General features: G+C 38.2%; 1 protein-coding gene across 8 annotated transcripts in view; it reads right to left on the reverse strand.

Moving 5' to 3' along the window:
- The window catches only part of LOC126334718 (transmembrane protein 94), a 461,078-nt gene that overhangs the window by 19,241 nt on the left and 415,419 nt on the right, over positions 1 to 26,418 (reverse strand). For 6 of the 8 annotated variants that reach the window (XM_049997238.1, XM_049997237.1, XM_049997233.1 and 3 more), the window contains one exon: positions 22,083 to 22,329. The exons of 1 other annotated variant lie outside the window; for it this stretch is intronic. In XM_049997238.1, coding sequence (XP_049853195.1) covers positions 22,083 to 22,329 — 247 coding nt within the window. Of the gene's footprint in view, positions 1 to 22,082; positions 22,330 to 26,418 lie in introns of those variants that run through there. One more of the 8 variants, XM_049997240.1, reaches the window with a different exon arrangement.

Genomic DNA, 26,418 nt, shown 5'->3' on the forward strand with positions numbered 1-26,418 from the left:
TATTGATGTCACAAGCCAGTTTCTTAATGCATACTGGCTAATAGTAATTGATGCATTCTCTCAGTTTCTATATGTTGTTTGTCGCCCGTCAACTTTGACCTCTGCCACCATGGTCACCATCAAAAAGTTTTTCATCAAAGGACGGGTGACACTGGTCTCCGGTAATGCCACTCAGTTTGTGTCACAGGCACTTGCATCCCACTGCAACGCTAACGGGATTCAGCACATATTCACCCTGCCCTTCCACCCACAGTCCAATGGTGAGGCTTAAAGGTTAGCAAGAACATTCAAAATGCAAATGAAAAAGTATGTGACTCAGTCCCTGTCCAATGTCGCCTTGGATCAGTTTCTGTCTTTCTAGCAGTTCACACCGTTCGGCAACAACAGCCCTGCCAAACTGCTCCGTGGGCGTCAACCTAAGGCAGTCCTGCATCTCCTGTGGCCCGGCCAGAGACGCCAACCCATGCAACTGTCATGCCATTTCTGGCCATCTCGGCAAACCAATTTTCGCCCAAGACGAATTCCTGGTGTCATATCCCGATGCTGTGACCATCTCTCTGTGACATCCATATGGAAAAGTCTCTCTGTGACATCCATATGGAGAAGTGCCTCTGTGCACATCATTATGACCAGTTGTTCCTGAGCATGGATAACTGGACAACCCGGCCAGTACACAGATAATACCACAACAGTCGGCATTGCTTGACGGATCACCTGATGTGTCAGGGTCCCTGCCACGACATACTAGGGGGCACCATCACTGGTGGATGAACCTGGTACAACTTCTCAAATACTGCTAGCTGCAGCAATTCAGCCGCCATCCACACCAGAGCCATCTCCTCCACCTCAGCTGCCTACTGCGGGGCAACCACCACCACCAGGCCCTCAAGTTAAAACTTGCGTCAATTTCATCTGTTCTACCATTTGAGTTGATGTGAGAAGGCAGACTGCGATGCTGCCCATGGCCCAAGTACTTCCAACCGTGCTCTCCTGTGTCTGCATGTCATCTCAGTCAGAGCCTCACGGAGGGAGACACCATGGCCATCTCTTGAATCCAAGCTGTTCCCCAAGGAAAGAAGAATGAAGAAATGTGCGCATACTTGAAAGCCGTGCACGTTAGCAGTGTGTTGTCATCCACAAGAGAGCGCCGTAAAAGAGCAACACTGTTAACTTGTTACAGAGCCTGCTACAGACAAATGCCTATTTAAACCCTGCCACACTGCATGCACACTCAGTTATTGTGTTATTACTGCTTGCATACATTTGCCTTATCTCATTGTGTTCACGTATGTTATGGTAATTGGCATACGTGCCACAGTCTAATAAAGTTGTACTAACATTACTGGTTGTGTTGTGTGTCCAAGTTACAACATACACGAAGGTAACGGTGGTTAAAATGCTAAAAATCTCCACTAAAGGAAAACATATATCTAAAATCTGTTCAGCAGAAGCTTAACTTGGTAAAACATAGAAAAGTCATGTGGACAAATGTTACAGCTATAGGGAGAGCACTTACTATGGATCACATTGCAGCTAAACTGTAGTAATAACTTTTGATCAGTTTGAAACTTTGGCACAGTGAAAAAATAAACTTTCAGGGTTTCAATATACGTGGACTGTTTTTCAGTACTTCCTTACACAGAAATAGTAACTGTTTTATGTGCCACTTCCCAATATATTTTTAAAGATTCAAGCACTATATGTTTCAACATTGTTTCATAGGTAAGAAAACAATTATGATAATTTTTGTAGTGTGACAATTGCACTTTCACTTATTTCCTGACTTAGTTGCAACTTTGTAGCAATAAAGCCATTTTTTTTTATCACCTGTAATACTGCTATGCTATGGGGATTTGTACCAGCATGGTGAAGTACTTCCATAAATCATAAGAAATTAAGTGCAATCGGCTCTTAGGTCGAGAGAGAGGTACCTAACAGAAACAAGGCTATGTAGGTGTAAGATGACTCAGATTCTTCTGTCTGGTGGTATGGTATACACAGATATATTCCACGTAGAATGGGTGGCCAGTAGATGCACAGACGGCAGGGCACATGTGGGGAGAGCATTAGTGGTGCAGGTTATGTACAGTGTTGTAGGGGAAATGCCAAGTGTTGGAGGGGAAGTGTCATTCTAAACTGAAGCTTACACTCACATTTTTTGTAAATATTAAGGAAGTGGGAGGGGCGCTTCCACACCCACACTTGCATCGTGATGGTGACCGTACAAAAAGATGTACCGTCACCTCTGCTTTTGTTAGTATTTAGTACAAAATGTAGCGATTTATTTTTGCCTGGCTTGTTAACCATTTGTAACTTTCAGACAAGTGTCATGAGTGGCAAATTTTGAGAAAAGCCTACTCATTTCTCTGGTTGCCATGTTAATTTACTTTTTTTTTTTTTTTTTTTTTTTTTTTTTTGCCGAATCACAGCAGCATTTACACATTCTCACATCACTAACCTGTTGCACAGATACAATTGTGAGACAATTCTGAAACAGTGGTTTATTAAGTTTACTATGTGAGGAACTGAGGTAAAGTAAGGTCAGTAGTCAATAGTTTATGAAAAAGCACATCCTTGGTACAAAAAAAAAAAAAAAAAAATATGTGTAACTTCTTCACTTACGTTCTTCCAAAAGCCTTAGCGTTTCTTGTTTCACCAGCTATTGATGGCACTTAAAAATTACATTCTTTCATCAAAAAATTCTGTAGGTACAGGAACCATGTGACAGATAATGAAGTGTTCCATAATAATCATATGGTAAAACAATCTCCTCTTTGGAAGCTATCATTTGCCAAAATCTCATTTTGATATCTGAAACCATTTATGAAATATGAGGAATGTTGCAGATATTTCACACTAGCTTTATAACTGGTGTTGTGCAACTGCGAATGCATGTGCTACATCAGATCAGTTTTCTTGAGGTTGGTGGCAGATAGATAAGTCTGCCCAAGTCCAAAAAAAAATTCAATATGTTAGCTAAATTTCACCTGCAACAACATATTATGCATTATACACCAAACTCAAAATCGTACAGACCTCTATTTTTCATTGCACACTTTTCTGAATTTCACGCTATGTCTTACTTCCACATAAATACCACAATAACTATGACCATTAATGAAATGATGGGAATATCACCACGAACCTGACATATAAAGCTGTAAGTGAAGCAAAACTGAAACTTTTTCACCGAATAATTTCTGTCGATGTGGATAAATTGAAAGAACCAGAGGTTGTAGAGAAATTCAGAGAGAACGTTAGGGAATGATTGACAAGAAAGGAGGAAAGAAATACAGTAGAAGAAGAATGGGTACCTTAGAGAGATGAAGTAGTGAAGACAGTGTAGGATCAAGCAAGTAAAAAGACAAGGGCTAGCAGAAATACTTAGAGATATTGAATTTAAGTGATGAAAGGAGAAAATATAAAAATGCAGTAAATGAAGCAGACAAATACGAATACAAATGTCTCAAAAATGACATCAACAGGAAGTGCAAAATGGCTAAGAAGGAATGGCTAGAGGACAAATGTAAGGATGTAGACACATATATCACTAAGGGTAAGATAGATACAGCCTACAGAAAAATTATAGAGACCTTTGGAGAACTACCTGTATGAATATCAAGAGCTGATGTGGAAAAATCTGTTCTGAGCAAAGATAGAAAGCAGAAAGGTGGAAAGAGTATATAGAGGGTCTATACAAAGGCAATGCACTTGAGGGCAATATTATTGAAATAGAAGAGGATGTAGATGAAGATGAAATGGGAAGTATGATATTGGGTGAAGAATTTGACAGAGCACTGAAAGATCTAAATCGAAACCAGGCCCCATGAGCAGACAACATTCCATTAGAACTATTGATAGTCTTGGGAGAGGCAGCACTGACAAAACTACCATCTGGTGAGCAAGTATGAGACAGGCGAAATACCCTCAAATTTCAAGAAAAATATAATAATTCCAATCCCAAAGAAAGCAAGTGCTGACAGGTGCGAAAATTACTGAACTATCAGTTTAATAAGTCACGGCTGCAAAATATTAACACAAATTCTATACAGACGAATGGAAAAACTGGCAGAAGCCAACCTTGGAAAAGATCAGTTTGGATCCTGTCGAACTGTTGGAACACATGAGGCAGTACCGAACCTGCGACTTATCTTAGATGATAGGTTAAGGACAGGCAAACCTCCATTTCTAGCATTTGTAGACTTAGAGAAAGCTTTTGACAATGTTGTCTGAAATACTCTCTTTCAAATTCTGAGGGTGGCAGGGGTCAAACACAGCGAAAGGCTATTTACAATTTATAAAGAAACCAGTTGGCAATTATAAGAGTTGAGGAGCATGAAAGGGAAGCAGTGGCTGAGAAGGGAGTGAGATACGGTTGTAGCCTATACCCAAAGTTATTCAATAAGTATATATTGAGCAAGCAGTGAAGGAAACAAAAGAAAATTTTGGAGTAGGTATTAAAATCCAGGGAAAAGAATAAAAACTTTGAGGTTTTCCAATGGCATTGTAATTAGACAGCGAAGTACCTGGAAGAGCAGTTGAAAAGAATGTACAGTGTCTTGAAAGGCAGATATAAGATGAACAACAACAAAAGCAAAACAAGAATAATGCAATGTAGTCACATTAAATCAGGTGATGCTGAGGGAATTAGATTGGGAAATGAGGCACTTAAAGTAGTAGAAGAGTTTCACTATTTGGGGAGCAAACTAACTGATGATGGCCTAAGTAGAGAGGATATAAAATGTAGACTGGCAAAGGCAAGGAAAGTGTTTCTGAAAAAGAGAAATTTGTTAACATCGAGTATAGATTTAAGTGTCAGGAAGTCATTTCTGAAAGTATTTCTATGGAGTGTAGCCATGTATGGATGTGAAACATGGATGATAAATGTGGTGCTACAGAAGAATGCTGAAGATTAGATGGGTAGATCATGTAACTAATGAGGAGGTACTGAATAGAACTGGGGAGAAGAGAAATCTGTGGCACAACTTGACTAGAAGAAGGGTTTGGTTGGTAGGATACATTCTAAGGCATCGAGCAATCACCAATTTTGTATTGGAGGGCAGTGTGGAAGGTAAAAATCGTAGAGGGAGACCAAGGGATGAATACACTAAGCAGACTAAGCAGATTCAGAAGGATGTAGGTTGCCGTAGTTACTCAGAGATGAAGAACCTTGCACAGGATAGGGTAGCATGGAGAGCTGCATCAAACCAGTCTTTGGACTGAAGACCATAATAACAACAATTTCTGTAAAATCATTTGAGAAAGATTGCAGGGCATGCGCCTCAATTCTATCATAGCTGATCGGCCAAAAGGTGGAAAAAATTTGCCACCGTCCCATTACGAACAAACAAATGAACTCACCCAGCGTTTTGGACGAAAACTGGTCACTGCGCATCAGCCACCATATCCTGTGCCGGCTATTTTCTGTCACTACGTTCGGTGGAATTGTGGTTTATTCTTTTCGTGACATAATTTGCAATCCATTTGGTTCGTGTACAAGAGACATGTGAAAATTTTATAATACTGTTACAATGATTTTTACACTAATAAATAATAGTGCTGTAACAATACTTCTTGGGATATGTGACACAATGTGTACAGCTCGAATTTCCAGTTTGTCCTGCATTAATTCATCCACTGAGTAATAACATTTCAATGTCACTGTCTCATGTAGCTTTCCTTCAAGTTGACCTAAATTCTCCTGCGTTAAATTGTTCCCCTTTAATTTATTATTAATTTTCAATCCCGTGTACTGAGGTCCCTGGGCATACAGTTTGAGGCACGTGGGTGGGAAACATAAAATTTTCTTTGTTTCTAGTATCTCGTGAATGAACAAATAATTCCTGTTGGTGCAAAAAAAAGATAACAGGGATGGCAAGGTTGATATTTTAAGTTTTATAAATAATGTATGACATAGTTCTTTATGATTTACAGTGCACATAAGCACTATGTTTGTTGAGTTGCCCATTAAACAATGCCATACCTAACAACTGATTCAAAGTAGCTTGTATATGCTACTTTTCATGTGTTCATGTCAGTTTCACTTGATAATATTTGCACACTGCAAATGCAAAGCTGCTCAGTTTGTTTGCTAGGTACTTAACATTTGCTCGCCAGATCAAATTTTTATCCAGACTTCAAACCAAGAATTTGACTGAGTCATCTTTTTCTATATTTTGGTTATTGTGAACAATCTAAATCTGCTCATATTTCAACTGTTTGGTTTTGAATTGCATCATGTGAGCCTTAGCTATGTTTAGAGCAAACCCATTTAGCTGAAACCAAGTTTCTACAAAAATGAAGGTATCGAACACAGATTTGGGAAATTTTTCTGAATTAAAAAGTATCATCTGCGAACAGAACCTATGAAGAGCTAATATTTAATGGAGCCGATATTTAATGGTAAGTCATTAACATAGAGGTATTTTTTCACAACACTATGTTAAACCAATGAGGAAGGCCTATTTGGTACAGAGCATGCTTGTAGGTGGAGATGTCTCTCTGAATCATTCTTTACCACATGACAATGAATAATATAGTGTTATGAATGTTCTTTTCCAAACACTGATCTACCACAGCCTGTGAGGATAATAATTGCACTCCAAAACTATCCAACACTCTTTCTTTTTTCTACTGCATGTCTGTCTATATTAACTGGTGAACTGAAAATACAGTCAAACCCCCATATAACGATTACCAATACAATGATAAACCCAGGTACAGCAACAATTTTATATGGCCCCAGCTGATTTCCCATAAGTACTATGTTAATTACTCCTCATTACAATGATGAAGCAAATTTGGCAACACCCTGTTATTACAAAGACCAAATTTTGAGGAATTTACTATTTCCTACTTCGAAGCAGCTCACTGTAGTGGTAGATATTGTTTAGTTGTTATACTTTCAGTACTTTATTTCCAGAAGCTTCACTATGTACTACATAACTGTATTTATTCTAGCGGTAAAGAGAATAGCATACAGCTGCGGGCTAGCTGTGCTGAGCAGAAAACGTCAAAGAGCTCCTTCGTTTGAACGAGTGTTTAACTTGTTCATTGTTGAGCTTCACTAGCAGACAGAAGTCTTTTGTTGGGCTCATACACAGCTCATCTCTGTGATTTTTGAAATCTGTGAATATTTTTAGTTGATGTAAATGCTTTGGACTTCGCCAAGTTTTGGACAATGGCTGGAACTCAGAAACAAATAAAATTGGAGACAAATACAGAGGTTTTCAAAGACATTGATAATGGAATGAAACAAGGAGATGTGGCATGGAAGTATGGACTTGCACAATCAACAGCAACATTTCTTAAAAAACTAAAGGAAATTGAAGAAAGTTTTGTAGGTGACAAATGTAACCCTTCAAGAAAAAGGATGAAGATGGTTGCTGTTGATGACATGGACAGTGCTAAGCTGGGGTGGTTTAATGAGATGTGTCCGCAGGATGTACCAATTAATGGTCTGTTGATATATCAGAAAGCCCTAGATTTCGCTAAGTTGCTTGGTGGTTCTAATTTTAAGGCAAGTAACGGATGGTTGCAAAGATCTAAGGACAAGCATGGGATCATTTTTAAAGTGACTTCGGGAGAAGAAAAGTCAGCACCTTTAACCGATGCAGAATTTTGGAAGAAAAACACCATGTGTAAAATATAGAAAAAATAAAGTCCTGAAAACTTGTACAACGCAGATGAGATAGGATTGTTTTGTCAACTGATGCCAGAGAAGATGATGGCCTTTAGAGAAGCAAAGTGTAAAGGAGGAAAGAAGTCTAAGGTATGCCTAACTGTTCTTCTCTGCAGCAATGTGTCAGGGACACACAAATTGACACCACAGGTGATTGGACAATCAGCAAACCCACGGTGCTTCAAAAATGTAAGAAGTTTACCAGGTAAGATGGTGCACACATTTTTTTTTACCTTCCTTTAATTTATAAGTTAATTCAGTACAGTAAAGCTTCAGCTGTAATGTTTTGCTACAATAGTATTGTAAATGTGATTTCTTTTATTGCACTCATTTACAAGGCAAACTGAAAAGCACGGATGACGTATCCTCTTTTTACTGAGTGGCTGCTTTTGCTTGATAAAGAAATTTCAATGAAGAACACGAAAACTGCATTGCTGGTGGGTAATCGTAGTGTGTGTAACAACATGCCAGCATTGAAGAACGTTAACTATGCTACTTCCCCCCGAACTGTACTTTGATTCTTCAGCCACTAGATATGGGGATAATTAAGAACTTTACAACAAAATACCACTCACATTTTGTTTAACACGTGATCACAAACATTGAAAGAAAGATGAGCAATCCCTACAGTTTCAATGTGAAGCAGGCTTGTGACATAACTGTTAGTTCCTGGAACAGTGTACAGCCGAATGTGATTGTGACATTGTGGAAAAATGTAAGAATTTCCTAACGTGAAGATGTTGCTGAGAATGTTGTGGTGGATGAAATAATGCAGGATGATATTCGAAGTGATATGCAGATTTATTCAGCAGTTACTGTAAAATCTCAGATGCTTCAGTATTTGAATACTTGTCAAACAGTCTACAAGACCATCGAGAACATCGAATTTGCTACAACAGCTGGAGACAAGAAGAGTCGTATTCCAGTTAAGTCTGTCGCTCCACAAGCTCTGCTGGATGGTCCTGCTGTTTTCGTCAGTTGCAGACTTAATTTTAGTTTAGATATAAATGATTCATTTGGTCATGGTAACGGATGGTTAACTGTAGCCATTGTTCGTGGTGGTACAGGAGTACCAAATGTTCCAGGACTTGAAAGTTTTGTTGACAGAGACATTATTGCTTTTCGAACGTACCATATTTCTGAATTAGCTAATAAGGATTTTGGTAAATCAGCATATGTTTTTCCTTCTTCTTTGTCATTATATACTCGTAACAGGAGGAAAATATTGACAATTTGAAGCATGTACTGATGAATCTATCATCGAGGAGTTAATTGTTGAGTCTGATAATGACAGTGATGTGGCAAGTGCGAATTCCCCTCCTCTGATGCAGCTAATAGGTCAGTTGGAAACCATTCAGCAACTAGCATCTACAATCCCCAGTGTTTCAGTGCAGCAGCTGATTGCAGTAAAGGAGATAAAGACAATATTCAGAAGAGAATCTTTAAGAAAAAGGAAACAACTGAAAATGAGTGAATTTTTCTGTACACAAAAATAAGATATTCTATAGGTACAGTATTAATAAATGAAGTGAACAAAATGTGTTTTATTATTTGTCTTTTAATGTTATTTTTCATTATAAGAGAGCTACAGTAATGTACTTCTCAGCCACGGGCACATGGCTCCTTGCTCTGAGTCATGATTACGAAACCTCATCATAATAATAACCCTGGTACAAAAATTTAATTTTAGTGATCCCACAAAATTTGTCATGTCGGGGTTTGACTGTATTGTGAAACGGGTAGATTGCTGCTCACCTTATGGCGGAGATGCTGATTTACAGACAGGTACAACAAAAAGACTGTCACACAAGTAAGTTTTCAGCAAAAAAAAATCTTTCATCCAAATTAAACACACACACACACACACACACACACACACACACACATATGACCACTGTCTCTGTCTGCTGAGGCTAAGAAGCCAGAGACAGTAGCTGTGTGTGTGTGTGTGTGTGTGTGTGTGTGTGTGTGTGTGTGTTTGGGAAAGCTTACTTGTTTGACATTCTTTTGTTGTGCACATCTGCGATTCAACATCTCTGCTATATTGGTGAGTGGCAATCTATCCTTTTCATAATGTCATTATTCTATCCTGTATAGTCCATTGTTTAATTGGTAAACTGTTACAACAAAACTGATATGCCAAATGTGAGCTACTCAATACAACATGTGTATGTACGAGGTCTGTTCAAAAAATACCAGAACATTTGTAATTTTGCACCAATGATGTGCTGGAGCAAAATGCGGTTGGTATTCCTGCACATGCCTGTGTTTAATGTGTAACTGATGGAAGTTTAAATGCTGTATGTCTGTTAGTTATTGTTCAGTGCTGTACTGAGCAGAATGTTGTGTTGCACGGTTTGCAAATTTTGAGATGCCAGAGTTTACACAAACACACCAAACAATGCAGGAAGCCTACGGTGATGAGTGCTGAACCCGTTCTTAGTGTTATGAATGATTCATATGGTTTAGAAAGGCCATACAGAAGTTAAAGAGGACCCTCATTCAGGATGCTCTTTGACATCTAAATACATGCTTGTGTTAGGAACATCAGCGAAATTGTGCATGCCAATAGAAGACTGACTGTCCGAGAGATCACAGAAGAACGCAACATTTCTGTTGGATCATGAAATCCTGACACAGCATGACACAGCATCTTGGAATGCACTGTGTTGCTGCTAAATTCTTTCCATGGATTAAACAAGACCAGAAAGACCTTTGCTTCACAATCAGTGAAGAGCTTTTACATTGCAAAAATGAGAATGAGATGTTCCTTAAGAGAATCATAGCTGGTGATGAGAAGTGTGTCTATGGTTGTGATGTTGAGACCAAAGTTCAATCTTCACAATGGGTCAGCAAATGTCCTCCAAAAGTATGAAAGCCACACTTATAGTTTTCTTTGACTTTGAAGGTTAGTTCATCATGACACTGTGCCACAGGGGCAAAATGTTAGTCAATGGTACTATTGGGACATGTCAACTGCGAGAAAATGTGAGAAGGAAATGGCCTCAAATGTGGTAAGACAATCCATGGCTCTCGCATCACGATAACACACCTGCACATTCTTTCTTATTGGTGCATGACTTCCGCAGAAAACGAAATCAATGAACTGCCGCATCCTCGTTACTCTCCAAACCTGGCCCCTACAGAATTTTTTTTATTTCCAAAGTTGAAACTGTGGTTGAAAGGATGACGATTTGCAACGATAGACAAGGTAAAAGAAAATTACCAGATAGTCCTTCACATGATCCAGCAAGACGCATAACAAGACTGCGTCTGAAGTGTAAATGGCATTGGGAGTGATGTATGAATTGTGGAGGAGAGTATTTCAATAGTGAAAGGTAAGTGTAGAAAAATTTTGTGGATGAAGTTTGGGGATTTTTTGAATAGACCTCATATAGATTTATAGTTTGTGAACTGCTCACCTGGAGCCTCACGCTATAAATGTTTCTATTTTGTTTTGTACCAAAGACCAATGCCCTGTTTTCACATGGTCTTGATGTTTTATACATGCAAAAACTTCTGAATGTAGACTTTTAGTTCCTAAACAATGTTTATCTATTCTACGTACAAGTACTGGATATTCTAGTGCCAGATGTAACAGTAGAATATCTATGATAGATACAAAATATTCTAATCTCTGATAATGTGTGGCTCAAGGTGCTGATATTGCTTTCTCTACTGCATTTCTGTTTATTATGAGTTGTCTTATTTGTTTCAAACATAAAATAAAATCTTCCAGATATCTCATTTGGTTTTCTAGTGTCTTATGTTTTTGAAATGTCCTGAATTTAGTGCCTGATTCAAACAAAATTATTCTGACAGTTAAATATCACACCAATGTACCTTTATGGGCAAAAAACAACATCTTGAAAAGCTAAACTTTTTGACACCTTGTTTGCCTTCCTAGCACCTTCTGTTCTTGAAATGTCCTAGATTTAGTACTTTATTTAAAGGAAGCATTTTTAACAGTTAAATATCACACTAACAATATGGAATGGGGGGTAAAAATGAAAGAGAAAGCCGTCTGGTAGAATTCTGCACAGAGCATAATTAATCATAGCTAATACTTGGTTCAAGAATCACTAAAGAAGGTAGTATACATGGAAGAGGCTTGGAGATAATCAGAGGTTTCGGATAGAATATATATTGGTAAGACAGAGATTTAGGAACCAGGTTTTAATTGTAAGACATTTCCAGGAGCAGATGTGGACTCGGACCACAATCTATTGGTTACAAACTGTAGACTAAAACTGAAGAAACTGCAAAAAGGTGGGAATTTAAGGAGATGGGATCTGGACAAACTGACAGAACCAGAGGTTGTAGAGAGTTTCAGGGAGAGCATTAGGGAACGATTCAGAATAATGGGGGAAAGAAGAAGAATGGGTAGCTTTGAGGGATAAAATAGTGAAGGCAGCAGAGGATCAAGTAGGTAAAAACACAAGAGCTATTAGAAATCCTTGGGTAACAGAAGATATATTGAATTTAATTGATGAAAGGAGAAAATGTAAAATAGCTGTAAATGAAGCAGGCAGAAAGGAATACAGACGTCTCAAAAATGAGATCGACAGGAGGTGCAAAATGGATAAGCAGGGATGGCTAGAAGACAAATACAAGGATGTAGAGGCATATCTCACTAGGGGCAAGAAAGATACTGCCTACATGAAAATTAAAGAGATTTTTCTAGAAAAGAGAACCAATTGTATGAATATCAAGAGCTCAGATGACAACCCAGTTCTAAGCAAAGAAGAGAAAGCAGAAACGTGGAAGAAATATATAGAGGGTCTGTACAAGGGTGGTGTACTTGAGGGCAATATTATGGAAATGGACGAGGATGTAGATGAAGATAAAGTTGAAATGGGAAATATGATACTGCGTGAAGAGTTTGACAGAGCACTGAAAGACCTAAGCCGAAACAAGGCCCCGGGAATACACAACATTCCATTAGAACTACTGATAGTCTTGGGAGAGCCAGCCCTGACAAAACTCTACCATCTGGTGAGCAACATGTATGTGACAGGCGAAATACCCTCAGACTTCAAGAAGAATATAATAATTCCAATCCCAAAGAAAGAAGGTGTTGACAGATGTGAAAATTACTGAATTATCAGTTTAATAAGCCACGAACACGAATTCTTTACAGACGAATGGAAAAACTGGAAGAAGCCAACCTCGGGGAAGACCAGTTTGGATTCTGTAGAAATGATGAAACACGTGAGGCAATACTGACCCTACAACTTATCTTAGAAAATAGATTAAGGAAAGGCAAACCTACATTTCTAGCATATGTAGACTTAGAGAAAGCTTTTGAAAATATTGACTGAAATACTCTCTTTCAAATTCTGTAGGTGGCAGGGGTAAAATACGAGGAGCGAAATGCTATTTACAATTTGTACAGAAACCACATAGTAGTTATAAGAATCGAGGGGTATGAAAGGGAATCAGTGGTTGGGAAGGGAGTGGGACAGTCTTGTAGCCTATCCCCGGTATTATTCAATCTGTATATTGAGCAAGCAGTAAAGGAAACAAAAGAAAAATTCGGAGTATGAATTAAAATCCATGGAGAAGAAATAAAAACTTTGAGGTTTGCTGATGACATTGTAATTCTGTCAGAGATAGCAAAGGACCTGCAAGAGCACTGAACGTAATGGACAGTGTCTTGAAAGGAGGATATAAGATGGACATCAACAAAAGTAAAACGAGGATAATGGAATTTAGTCGAATTAAATCAGGTGATGCTGAGGGTATTAGATTAGGATATGAGACGCTTAAAGTAGTAAATGAGTTTTGCTACAATGGCAAGGAAAGAATTTCTGAAGAAGAGAAAATTGTTAACATCGAGTACAGATTTAAGTGTCAGGAAGTCGTTTCTGAAAGGATTTGTATGGAGTGTAGCCATGTATGGAAGTGAAACGTGGAGGATAAATAGTTTGGACAAGAAGAGAACAGAAGCTTTCAAAATGTGATGCTATAGAAGAATGCTGAAGATTGGATAGGTAGATCACATAACTAAGGAGGAGGTATTGAATATAATTAGAGAGAAGAGAAATCTGTCGCACACCTTGACTAGAAGAAGGGATCGGTTGGTAGGATATGTTCTGAGACATCAAGGGATCACCAATTTAGTATTGGAGGGCAGCGTGGAGGGTAAAAATTGTAGAGGGAGACCAAGAGATGAATACACTAAGCATATTCAGAAGGATGTTGGTTGCAGTAGGTACTGGGAGATGAAGAAGCTTGCACAGGATAGGGTAGCATGGAGAGCTGCATCAAACCAGTCTCTGAACTGAAGACCACAAAACAATAACAACATCACACTAACAGAACTTGTTACGCACAAAATAGCTATACATTAAGATGAACTTCCTGACAGTTTATTTACATAGCTACAGCAGCTGGCAGTTTGGTACCTAATTTGGCCATTTTACACTCTTCATTTGGCTAAGAAAATTTGAACAAAAAACCATTGCGTACTCTACAGGGAGTCTTGTTTTCATACTGTACAAACAGCTAGGCAAAAAAGGGGCTGTAACCTTTTTGAAGGGACCATTCCATCATCTGCCTAAAGTGATTTAGTGAAGCAACCATCATGGGTCAGTCAGTGACATCCACAATGTTGGAACAGCAGTGAAATACAGTTACATGTCAGAGTATCATTACAAGAGTATTCAATACAATAAGCTCTAGAGATGCATATGTGCTTGTCATCAAGAACTGGAAGAATACTGGTCCAAAACACTTCCTGTTGCACTGGATGCACAAATCATTGATCGTTTTTCCAATGAACTGCACTTCAAAACATAGAAGCCATTATGGTTGAGTGAACATCTGGTGGTGAACGAGAACTCAGGCATTCCTAGCATAGGACTACAGTAAACCAACAGCTAATGTAACACTTTGTGCTCTCAACACATTCTGTCTACATTCTTGTCTGATATATTACACATTGAGGATACTCTACTAGTAAAGGTATTGGTCTCTCTTCAATGCTATCTTGATATAACACTCCAACAGGATGAAGTGCAACCTTATGGCAGACAGCAATTCTTTCTGGTATTAGATGTAGACTTGGTATGTTTCTGAGTAACCAGAGAAGAAGGGCACAATGAAACACCATCAACAAAGTTGTGAAATTTCATTGCAATTTCTCTGTCAGTTGCAGGAACTATTTGTCAGTTATTCCTGCCGTACATAGATATTTCATTCATTAGAACTTTCTCAGGACATAATCTAGTGAAGTTCTGAAAATAAAACAAATCATATTTTACACTGTTAGTAATCTGTAAAAGTTTTATTCTCCTGGTTTAATTTTTCATAGAAGTTTCAAGTTGGTTTACTGGAAAAGGAAACTGATGAATAAATCCATTGTTGTTGTTTTAGTCTGGTTTCACGCAACTCTCCACATCAGTCTCTCTTGCGCAACACTCATCATCACTGCACAACTACTGCAACCTATGTCCACCTTAATCTGCTTGCTGTATTCAAGCCTTGGATCCCTCTACAATTTTTATGTTTTACAAATCAAACATTACCTTGTTAATATTCTTTGATACATCATGATTAGCCTTCAACCTATCCTTTATTTCAGTCAAGTTGTGTTGCTTAGTTCTCCACCCCCCCCCCCTCCCTCCCCGATGTGGTTCAATATGTCTTCACTGTTTACCTGATACAGCTTCTATTTTATTCTTGTATATACTGTTAACATCCATGTTTTGCTTCCATCCGAGGCTGTTATCCATGCAAATATTTCAGTGAAAGGTTTTCCCAAATGTAAATTTATGTTTGATTTTAACATACTTGTCTTCATCAGAACAATTTTTTTTTAATCATTGCCAATCTGCACTTTATATTTTCCTTACTTTGTAATTTAAACAGCATAAATCAATCATCTACTGCTCTGTGTGTCCCATTTCCTAATCTAATTCTCCCAGTATTATTGATTATTAATTTGTTTTAGTTTAATTACATTCATTTTATAACCCTTTTGAAGACATTGGCTATTTTGTTTAACAGAACTTCCAAGTCCTTTGCTGTATCCGACAGAATTATGGTTTCATCAGCAAACAACTTTTATTTCTTCCAGTATGAGTTTTCTTAGTTTTCAAAATGTCTTCTTACTTCCCTTTACTATTTGCCTTATGTATTGTCTGAATATGTGAGATTCTGTCTTACTCTTTTCTCAGCTACAGCCTCAGTTTCATGTCCTCCAACTTATTACTGTAGTCTGTAGAGGTTGCATATAATCTTCCACTATCTGTATTTTATTCCTGACTCATAAAAACAGCTGGGAAGAATTGATAAGGGTGAGGATGCACTTGTGCCAAGTATAGGGTACACAGTTACCAAAACTAGGAAATTTGGAATGGCAATTAGAGGATTCATAGAGTATAATGTTGACTTCTCTATTTCCACCTCCAACTGTAAATTTGCAACAACTTCAGAGAGTGGTATAAATGTGGTTTTATCTTTGTTTTTCAACGTATCTTCCAAAATAACTTATAAGGTCAGAATTGTCTCACATGTTCTCATACCTTTTAAGAACTCACATTTATCTTCCCCATTTCTGTTTCTACCAGCTGTCCCATTCTTCTTCAGATTTTGAAACCATGACTTACTAAACTGATGGTTCAACAGTATACATACTTGTCAATGTCTTACTTCTTTAGCATAGGGATCATTATATTATTCTTGAAGCCTGGGGGTACTTCATGCATGTCTCGTATCCTGCATATCAGGTGGAACAACTCTGTAAAGACCGGTTCTCTGAGCGAACTTTAGGAAAGGGTGTTGATTTGTAAGGGTTCAGTCAATAATGATCATAAAGATATTGTTCCCTCATGTCTTAAAGTTCATGGAAAGACTATTTAGAGGTAAAGAAAATGTGTCAGCTTATTGCAATTTTTTTTGTACATTATATTTATACAGTATAGCACAAAATCAGCTACAGAGCCTTGCTGGGCTGAAACTCTGGTATGCTGTATTACAAGGCTCTGAACAGAGTGAGTTATGATTGTTTATAGCTACTGGTACCTTAAATTTTGACATCTGTTGTGCAAAATCCATAAATTGTCTTAAGTAAATTAAGACTAAGTACATTCCTGTAAATAGTAGAAAACGTAATCTCAATAATACCAATGCCCCCTCCCTCCCCCTCTACCAGAAGCAATAGTCCACCATACTGCAAGGGAGTCTGTACTGAGTTTATTAACCATGTGAAGGAACTAATGACAGACTGAGACTCTTTGAGATGGTTTGAATGTGAGGCATGCTTGAATAACTCAATTGAAAGTGCATTGTTCCTGAAAGACATTATGAGTTGTGGTCCAGAAAACAATTTGAACTTCTCACAAATGTTTACCACAGGCTATACTTCACCAAGAATAGAAAAATAATTATCACAGTGTCAGAGGAAAGATGGTCAAGTTAATAGGTAGAATCAACATAAACTCAAAAAATAAAGACTGAGGTATAAAAATTTTAGGGAAGAATGAAGAAAGTTGGCGATGCACATGCATGACTACTAAATTAATTACATTTGTGTAAGGTGTAATGATGATTAGACTGATCACAGTCTCTAAATTGACTTCCACAATTCCATCTACATTTGTAGACTTGCAGCAACTGGTGTAAAGAACAGTCTCTCCACAAGGTTCTCGGTAAAAATAAACACAGAACATTTTTCTACTTAAGTAGTTGCACTAGGTTGACACACATGAACTAAAGCTGTCAGAACACATGGGATTTTGAAGCCAAAGGTTCCTTCATCCAGGAAATACCAACAGATAGCTGGAGGCAATAAACTGTTTGAGTTTGGAAGAATATCATCTAGAAACTTAAGTTAGATAAAGTATAGTATGGACAAAGAGATAGAGGGGCTGGCCAGTACTTACCTCAGCTCAGTACAGCCGATAGAAACACAAAAAACAACCGAAAATTTAAGTTCCTAGCTTTCGGAATAAATGTTCCTTCATCAGGGAGGAGAGAGGGGAAAGAAAGGGAAGAAGGGAAAGTGGATTTAGTTACTCACAACCCAGGTTATGAAGCAACAGGGAAAGGAAAACAGGGAAGGTAGCAAGGATGGAGGCATGGTTGTCAGAGCTCTGACAACAGGGAAAGGAAAACAGGGAAGGTAGCAAGGATGGAGGCATGGTTGTCAGAGCTCTGACAACCATGCCTCCATCCTTGCTACCTTCCCTGTTTTCCTTTCCCTGTTGCTTCATAACCTGGGTTGTGAGTAACTAAATCCACTTTCCCTTCTTCCCTTTCTTTCCCCTCTCTCCTCCCTGATGAAGGAACATTTATTCCGAAAGCTAGGAACTTAAATTTTCGGTTGTTTTTTGTGTTTCTATCGGCTGTACTGAGCTGAGGTAAGTACTGGCCAGCCCCTCTATCTCTTTGTTAGTAATTGTTTCACATCTTTATATGAGATTTTCCATTAATTAGTTAAAGTATAGTATGGCATATTTTATCTCACACATGCTGTGTGCTGTCCCCCCCTTCCCACTCAACCTGTTCTTTTAGGTGCCCTTTCACTTGAAGTATTGAATAGCTTCTGGACAATAGCTTAATATTTCAGTTTCTTCTAACCTTTTCCCATCTTTATCTCAATGAAAAAGTTCCTGGTTCTGAAAACTAGAGCTTCTATCAACTTTTACTTTTGGAAGTCTGGTAGCAGCTACCCAGAAAAATCGTTATTAAAAATGAAGTTGGAACAATTTATAAGATTGGGGACTGATTATTATATGAAATACTGTTAGCAAAAGAGAAGGAATCAGTTTTCAATAGGAAATGATACAATGGATAGTCCCCGTAGTTTGAATCTATGAGGGTAATCCCAAAAGTAAGGTCTCCTATTTTTTTTATAAGTACATAGACCTGTTTATTTCTGCAATGGTTTACAGCTTGAACATTTAGTTATTTTCGGCATAATGAGCATTTCTGTCGTATTTTTGTAGACACTATGGCAGTTTTTGTATGCACATGTCACACCAACTTGCCACGATGCTGTTCAGAAAGTTATGAACCTCTTCTTTCACCTTATCGTCAGAGTTGAATTGTGGTTTCCAGCCAAATGTTATTTTAACCTAGGGAACAGGTGATAGTGGGTGTCAAGTCAGAACTATAGGGTGGGTCAGTGGCTGATAATGTTCCACTGAAACTGTTGCAGGAGAGCAATGGTTTGCAGAGCGAGGTATGGGTGAGCGTTGACATGGAGAATGTGTACGCCCTTGGTCAACATTCCTCTTCTCCGGTTCTGAATTGACCGTTTGAGGTTTTTCAGAGTCTCACAGTATCCTGTGACTGTTAATTGTGGTCCCAGTGGGCAAAAAGTTGACCAACAATACCCCTTTCTGATCCCAAAAAACGGTTGTCACGACTTTACCAGCAGACTTGAATTTCATGAATGTCTACCAAAATCATATTTTGGGTCAAAAAAATACTGATTGTTTGTGCAACATGACTCAAGAGGATCAGCACGTTATTTACTGTGAGATAAAGGCACATTGAAGGCAGCAGTATATTACATTTGGCACTAACATCTAGCTGTGAACAAGATACGTTTCCCATCGATTCCACACAATTTGACCAAAGTTCATAAACAGGCATTTGTCGATTGGTGAAGGAGAAACTAAAAAATTGGACCAATGAATTGCAAAATCTGTATATAACTTCATAACAGGAGATGAAACTTTGATATATTCTTACAAACTGGACTAAGCAGGAATCAACTTTTTGAGTGTTCCAAAAGTGATCATTTTTTTTAAGCATGTCCAATACAATGATATATAGTTTCTACGATTACACTGCTTGTGCCACAACCATTGCTTTAGACCAGAGCCAGCCAAGGCATGCCAAACCACATGTGAGTTTGCTTTGCTCGGTCCTTCTCGGAAGTACCTGCTACAAGGCAACATTTCATTTAATATTGCAGTGTGGCACTTTTTGGTTGGCACAACTCTCTTCAGTTTGGCAGAATGGTGGTGGCAGTGCTTTTTACCCGTCGCTATTTGTTTGTGTTACGCAGGATGTTCATATGTTCACTGGCTGTTAGCACAAAAAGAGGCAGTCTAGTGATCTATTCTCACAAGCCTTCAAAAATGAATAAAAATGACAGTAGAGAAGGATGAGAATTCTCAATACCTATCACACAGTCATATAATTGAGGGGTACTGCAAATTTGCTATGAAACATTGTAATACCACGCAGAAAAAATTTAAGGATTTAGTTAACAATGAAAGATCAAAAAATTACAATGAAAGATAGATGGGATTCATTCTTCTTTCATCAAGAAGCACTTTGTTTTAAATTTGCAGGTATGATGTACTTAATGAAATCGATGGCACAAACAGTAAAATTTCTGAAGCCGCATGCATTACTCCACTGACAGTTGCAATAGTTTTCACTGGAACTGAACAAAGAATATGGAGACTTTATATATTAGTGCAAAGTATGTTGGTTAAGTCAAGGGGCATGTCTGGGATGATTTTTCAATTTATAAACCATTTGGGTTAAATTTATACAGGTAAAAGAAGTGCAGGAACGGAAATTAGAAGCACTTGACTGCATACTACCCACAGTAAGACATTGCAAGGTGAGAAACAAGAAGTCATTGTGACCTTGGAAGACTTACAGGGATATTTTTCTAAACATTTGGAGGGCAAAGCCAATATTACATCTGTTTCTGAGACCATTTGCCATTTCACTTGAAAGCATTCCTGTGCATGTGCAGATGTAACTAATTGGACTGCAATATAATTCTCGTTTTAGAGACAAATTCTATTACATTACAACTAGTCAGGACATTCACATTGTTTTCCTCAGGTAGACTTTCCATGTCTCCATAATGAGGTTGCAAAAGTGCTACCACATTTCAATCAACGTGTGTGTGTGTGAGTGAGAAACTAAATAAGTCACTATTATGCTGCAAACTGAGTACGAAAATCTGTGGAATTGTCTACATGTCAGTATGCCAACAGTTTATACCAGATAAAAATTTATGTTTCATTTTCAGTACGCCAAATAATAGTGAAAATGAGTTTCCCTTGTCATCTATGTTGTTGAGAAATATGAAACTAAGTTGTATGCAGTGTGCCTGCATTACTATCTTAACAGGGCACATTCACAGTTTCTCCCTCTTCCCCCCACTGCCAGTCAGACAGTGGCATGGTGGAGGTGGAAGTGTGCAGCCAGGCTGAGTACTATGGCACCTGAGCAAGGGCATGGCCTGCTTTAGAGGATCAAAGAAAAGTTAATGTTGAATGGTAAAAACAATTTGTTTGTTACAAGGCATCAATAAAATCAGGAGGAAAAAAACCAAAAGCATCACACCGATCTTCATAATGGCAGTGCCAACTGTCACACAGCACATCAAACAGTCAATTATTTAAAAAAAAATTGAATTAACGCCTCATTGCTCACATTCATCAGATTTATCACCTAATGCCATCTTCTCTTTTCAATTAAGTACAACAAATCCCACCTCAAAAGGCTATCAAAACCCTCCAAACCCATGTTTCACAAGTAACAACATAAAAGTATAAAAAAAAATTTCTAAATTGGTTGAAACTGCAAGTAAAAGCTTATGTATTTTAAAGGTGAATACTTTGAGAGACAATAAATCAAATTTTCCAAAACATTGTTTTTGAAAAAACTTACAAGGCAGGTCTTGTATTCTCCCTTTTCCCCTAGATTTTCCCCATTCCCTGAAAAATGAACATCCTGTGATCTAGTAATGTAATAGCCACCAACAATTGTTTTTTTTTTTTTTAATGGTGCAAACTCCACATAAATATACCACTGATAGCTACAGGTTTTGACAAATGTAACATATTTATTTACTCTGTACTTCTATATGTAAGAGTTTTTTGTCTTTTATTTTGATCTACAGATATTTCCAAAAGACTAGGTGTTTTCTCAAGAAAACTGATTGATAAAAACATTAACCAGACTAATATTATGTGTTTTAAACTAACAACACACACTTACTACTTTCACTATTGAGAAACTACCCCAATAACAGTTAAAACACACAAAAACCCTATAACAATTAATGTCTGAAAGCCAAAGTAAGGAAGCAGCCAACGGCCACTGAGAAGAGGAAAAAATGGAAGAAGGAGAAACACTATTGTCTCAGTATTGCACATCTAAATGAAATCATTCCTCAAAAAAGTAAATGAGGTAAGATTATTTTTTAGGATTTTGTCACTAAGTTAGGTAAAATACATTTATAATTAAATACCAGTAAATGAACATTTTAATTTTACAGGCAATAAAACAGTTTAAATCAAATGCATTTTTAAATGATAATTAGTTAATTAGTCATAACAAATGGCAATCCTGATGTCATGAGGAGAAGCAGTCTCTAAGTGCATCATGCAATGAAGCTGTGGCAGAAGTATCATACCAAAGAAGAGGACAGCAGCAGAGAGTGCAGCATGCTGGGCAAAGAGCAAGCCATGACTGCGCTGATCCCAACCACCCCATTCTTCTTGTAATACAGGATACACAACTGTGCAAGTCATATTGCTTTCACCAGACAAAGCCGTCACAACATCACATTCTGACTTGAGCACTGTCACATAGACAAGCAGGACTGCCACACAGGAAAGGGCAAACTTGGCACCATAGCACCACAGTATGAAAATAGCCACCTGTAACATAGTGACAAGGCATGCAAATCAATGTACCCTTAATTATCAAACTTCTAACCATTACTTTTTAAAATTAGTTGGGTCTGCAAACCACTAAAAATGTAAACACATTAAAAGATGTATTATAAAGCTTTTTTTTTTTGTTCCTGGAAAGCACATGCAGTTGAAAGGTACAGACATAATGATGATGCCAGTATGTATCTGGTTAATTCTACAATTTGTTATCATAGTCCCAGAAAGCAACAATCATCTTGGTAACACCTAAAATTAAAGTACAATACATAACACAACGAATTTAGTTTGTAGTTGACACTTAGACTACTTCATCATTAATATCTTTTATACCTTAATGTAAGAGATTAATATCTAAAACTTATTGTCAACATCAAAGAAAATAAAATTGAATGTGTTCCTTATGAGTATCAGCAATCATTAGCAGCTATTTATCATAAATATTGTTCCTTTGTACCACTTGTTCTGAATACAGGTGTCTTCCCCACAAATATTAGGAGTATACAGATATGACTTTATATCAGAAGTTTTCTTCTTACTAATCTACAAAACGCGAAAGCGTTACGGAGATGACAGATAAACTCCAGTGGAAGACTGCAGGAGAGATACTCAGTAGCTCGGTACGGGCTTTTGTTAAAGTTTCGAGAGCATACCTTCACTGAAGAGTCAAGCAGTATATTGCTCCCTCCTACGTATATCTCGTGAAGAGACCATGAGGATAAAATCAGAGACATTAGAGCTCACACAGAAGCATACCGACAATCCTTCTTTCCATGAACAATACGAGTCTGGAATAGAAGGGAGAACCGGTAGAGGTACTCAAGGTACCCTCCACCACACACCGTCAGGTGGCTTGCGGAGTATGGATGTAGATGTAGATACTGGCCATTAAAATTGCTACACCAAGAAGAAATACAGATGATAAAGGGGTATTCATTGGACAAATATATTATACTAGAACTTACATGTCATTACATTTTCACGCAATTTGGGTGCACAGAGCCTGAGAAATCAATACCCAGAACAACTACCTCTGGCTGTAATAACAGCCTTGATACGCCTGGGAATTGAGTCAAACAGAGCTTTGGTGGAGTGTACAGGTACAGCTGCCCCTGTAGCTTCAACACGATACCACAGTTCATCAAGAGTAGTGACTGGCGTATTGTGACAAGCCAGTTGCTCGGCCATCATTGACCAGACGTTTTCAATTGGTGGGAGATCTGGAGAATGTACTTGCCAGGGCAGCAGTCGAACATTTTCTGTATCCAGAAAGGTCTGTACAGGACCTGCAACATGCAGTCGTGCTTTATCCTGCTGAAATGTAGGGTTTTGCAGGGTTCGAATGAAGGGTAGAACCACGGGTTGTAACACATCTGAAGTGTAACGTCCACTGTTCAAAGTGCCATCAATGCGAACAAGAGGTGACTGAGACATGTAATCAATGGCACCCCATACCATCACACCAGGTGATACGCCAGTATGGCGATGACGAATACACGCTTACAATGTGCGTTCACCGCGATGTCGCCAAACATGGATGCGACCATCATGATGCTGTAAACAGAACCTGGATTCATCCGAAAAAATGACCTTTTGCCATTTGTGCACCCAGGTTCGTCGTTGAGTACACCATCGCAGGCGCTCCTGTCTGCTGCTGCTGCAAACGTCATCGAACTGTTCGTGCAGATGGTTGTTGTCTTGCAAACGTCCCCATCTGTTGACTCAGGGATCGAGACGTTGCTGCACAATCCATTACAGCCAAATGGATAAGATGCCTGTCATCTCTACTGCTAGTGATACGAGGCCGTTGGGATCCAGCATGGGGTTCTGTATTACCCTCCTGAACCCCCCAATTTCATATTCTGCTAACAGTCATTGGATCTCGACCAACGAGAGCAGCAATGTCGCGATATGATAAACCGCAATCGCGATAGGCTACAATCCGACCTTTATCAGTCGGAAACGTGATGGTAGACATTTCTCCTCCTTACACGTGGCATCACAACAACATTCCACCAAGCAACGCTGGTCAACTCCTGTTTGTGTATGAGAAATCGGTTGGAATCTTTCCTCATGCCATTCCTCATGTTAGCACGTTGTAGATGCCGCCACCAGCGCCAACCTTGTGAGAATGCTCTGAAATGCTAATCATTTGCATATCACAGCATCTTCTTCCTGTCGGTTCAATTTTGCGTCTGTAGCACATCATCTTCACGGTGTAGCAATTTTAATGGCCAATAGTGTAGTATACTACAGTTAATGCTGATGCTTTTGACATTAGTGTTTAATTTCAAAGACACCATCAAATCAATGTGACTGTACAGAATCAGGGTTAATACAAAACTTCACGAGAGCCTTCACAGTTAGAGAAACTATGAAAAGCTAAATCTGGATGGCCTGATGAGAAGTTGAATGGTTGTCCCCTTGAATGTGCCACATTGCTCAGTGAGATACAAAAGAATTGAGTTCCAACAAGTGACAATTTTTAGGAGCATGTATGTTGAGAGAAAACAGCTCTCAGCATTTGTGATGAATCCTGAGAGTACAATGGTTTCAACTGTCAACATGTATTTTCTAGAGCCTGGTAGTTCAAAGTGGGCAACTTGCAGAAATGTAAATAAGAGACACTTAAGAAGATCCCATTAAACTTGCCATGCCTTGAGTATCCAGGAAGGAATGGGTCTTTAATTTTTTTTTGTTGGAGACATAATGAAGGAAGTAAAAGAGTAACTCAATGCAGAAAAAGTTTGTCAAAGACAGAAAATATGCATGATATGGGTCACTGACAACATAAGTAGTAATTTCCTAAGTGCACAGGAATGGAGTCAGGTGCTTGATGAAGTGGAACACATGCTAGCCAATAGAAAACAGAAAGCTAGACAATGATGTGTGTGATACATTCGGCTGTGCTGAATGGCTACATGTTAAACTTGGATAAGAGACCCTTCACAAGGTGGACAACTTTTGATATCTGTAACGTACAGTATATGAAGAAGAAAGATACAAGAAAGAAATGGTAACAAGGATTGCACATGATAAAAGAGCTTTCTAAAATGAGAAAAAGCTCTTAACATAAAAAGATGAAGGTAAAGCTCTGCACAGGTACAAAACATGAATAATGGGGAAGATAGAAATGAAATGATTAAAAACCACTGAAAGTTTAGTGATACAGAAAACTGTCAAAGATCAGACTGATTGATCAAGTAAGAAATGAAGACTTATTGCAAAGAATGTAGATATTTCAATATAGTCGTTTCAATAGTTCTGATTGAGGGTACATACTGGTGCTCAGCTTTGGTTTGACTGCCCACAGTAACATTCTCACCTAGTACAGAAAGACTGAGTGCAACAGTTACTGATACTTTATTTTTAATCACAAATAGTTCATCTGACCATGACAGTCAAATGGTGGCATTAAAAGATCGCCATCAGTGAATTTAACAACAAAATGAAAAGTAAACCCTCACAGAACTGCAATGCTGACTCAGTTACATTAATAAGGGAGAATTTATATGATGAAAAATAGGAAGAAAATAACCAAAGAATTTTAATTCTTTCATTAATGTATTCGTACAACAATCCTGGATTTTTCATTTTTCTTACAACATAATGACTCCAGTTTTCCTTTAAAAGAGATCAAGGACAATTACAGTGGAGAGGAGTAATTCTATACAAGACTTAAAAATATACTATAAGCATTTGTAATGACACAGATTAGTTTCAAATGTGATCCCCTAACTTAAATGAAGAACTCGACCCAAATATCACAATTTGTGTATTTTTTTATATTCACTGTAAACTTTAGTCATATGCAAGTTTCAGTGTTTTAGCAGTGAGCAAAAGTTGTTACACCAGATACTATGCAATCAGACATCAAAGTTGATAATATTCTTCTCAGGTATGCAGCCGGATCATAACGTCTTCATGACACAATATTTCCGCAGTCCAACTGGCCGCTGTCTTCAGGTGACAGTGCTGGTGCACGATCTCGCTGGAACTGACTTACCAGCGCAAGCGGCGGCCCCTATATAGGCCGCAGAAGACCCACAACGCGTGCGAGAGAAGGTGCCGTAACTG

The sequence above is a fragment of the Schistocerca gregaria genome, chromosome 2, assembly GCF_023897955.1.
Source record: "Schistocerca gregaria isolate iqSchGreg1 chromosome 2, iqSchGreg1.2, whole genome shotgun sequence".
In the NCBI taxonomy this organism is placed as follows: domain Eukaryota; kingdom Metazoa; phylum Arthropoda; class Insecta; order Orthoptera; family Acrididae; genus Schistocerca; species Schistocerca gregaria.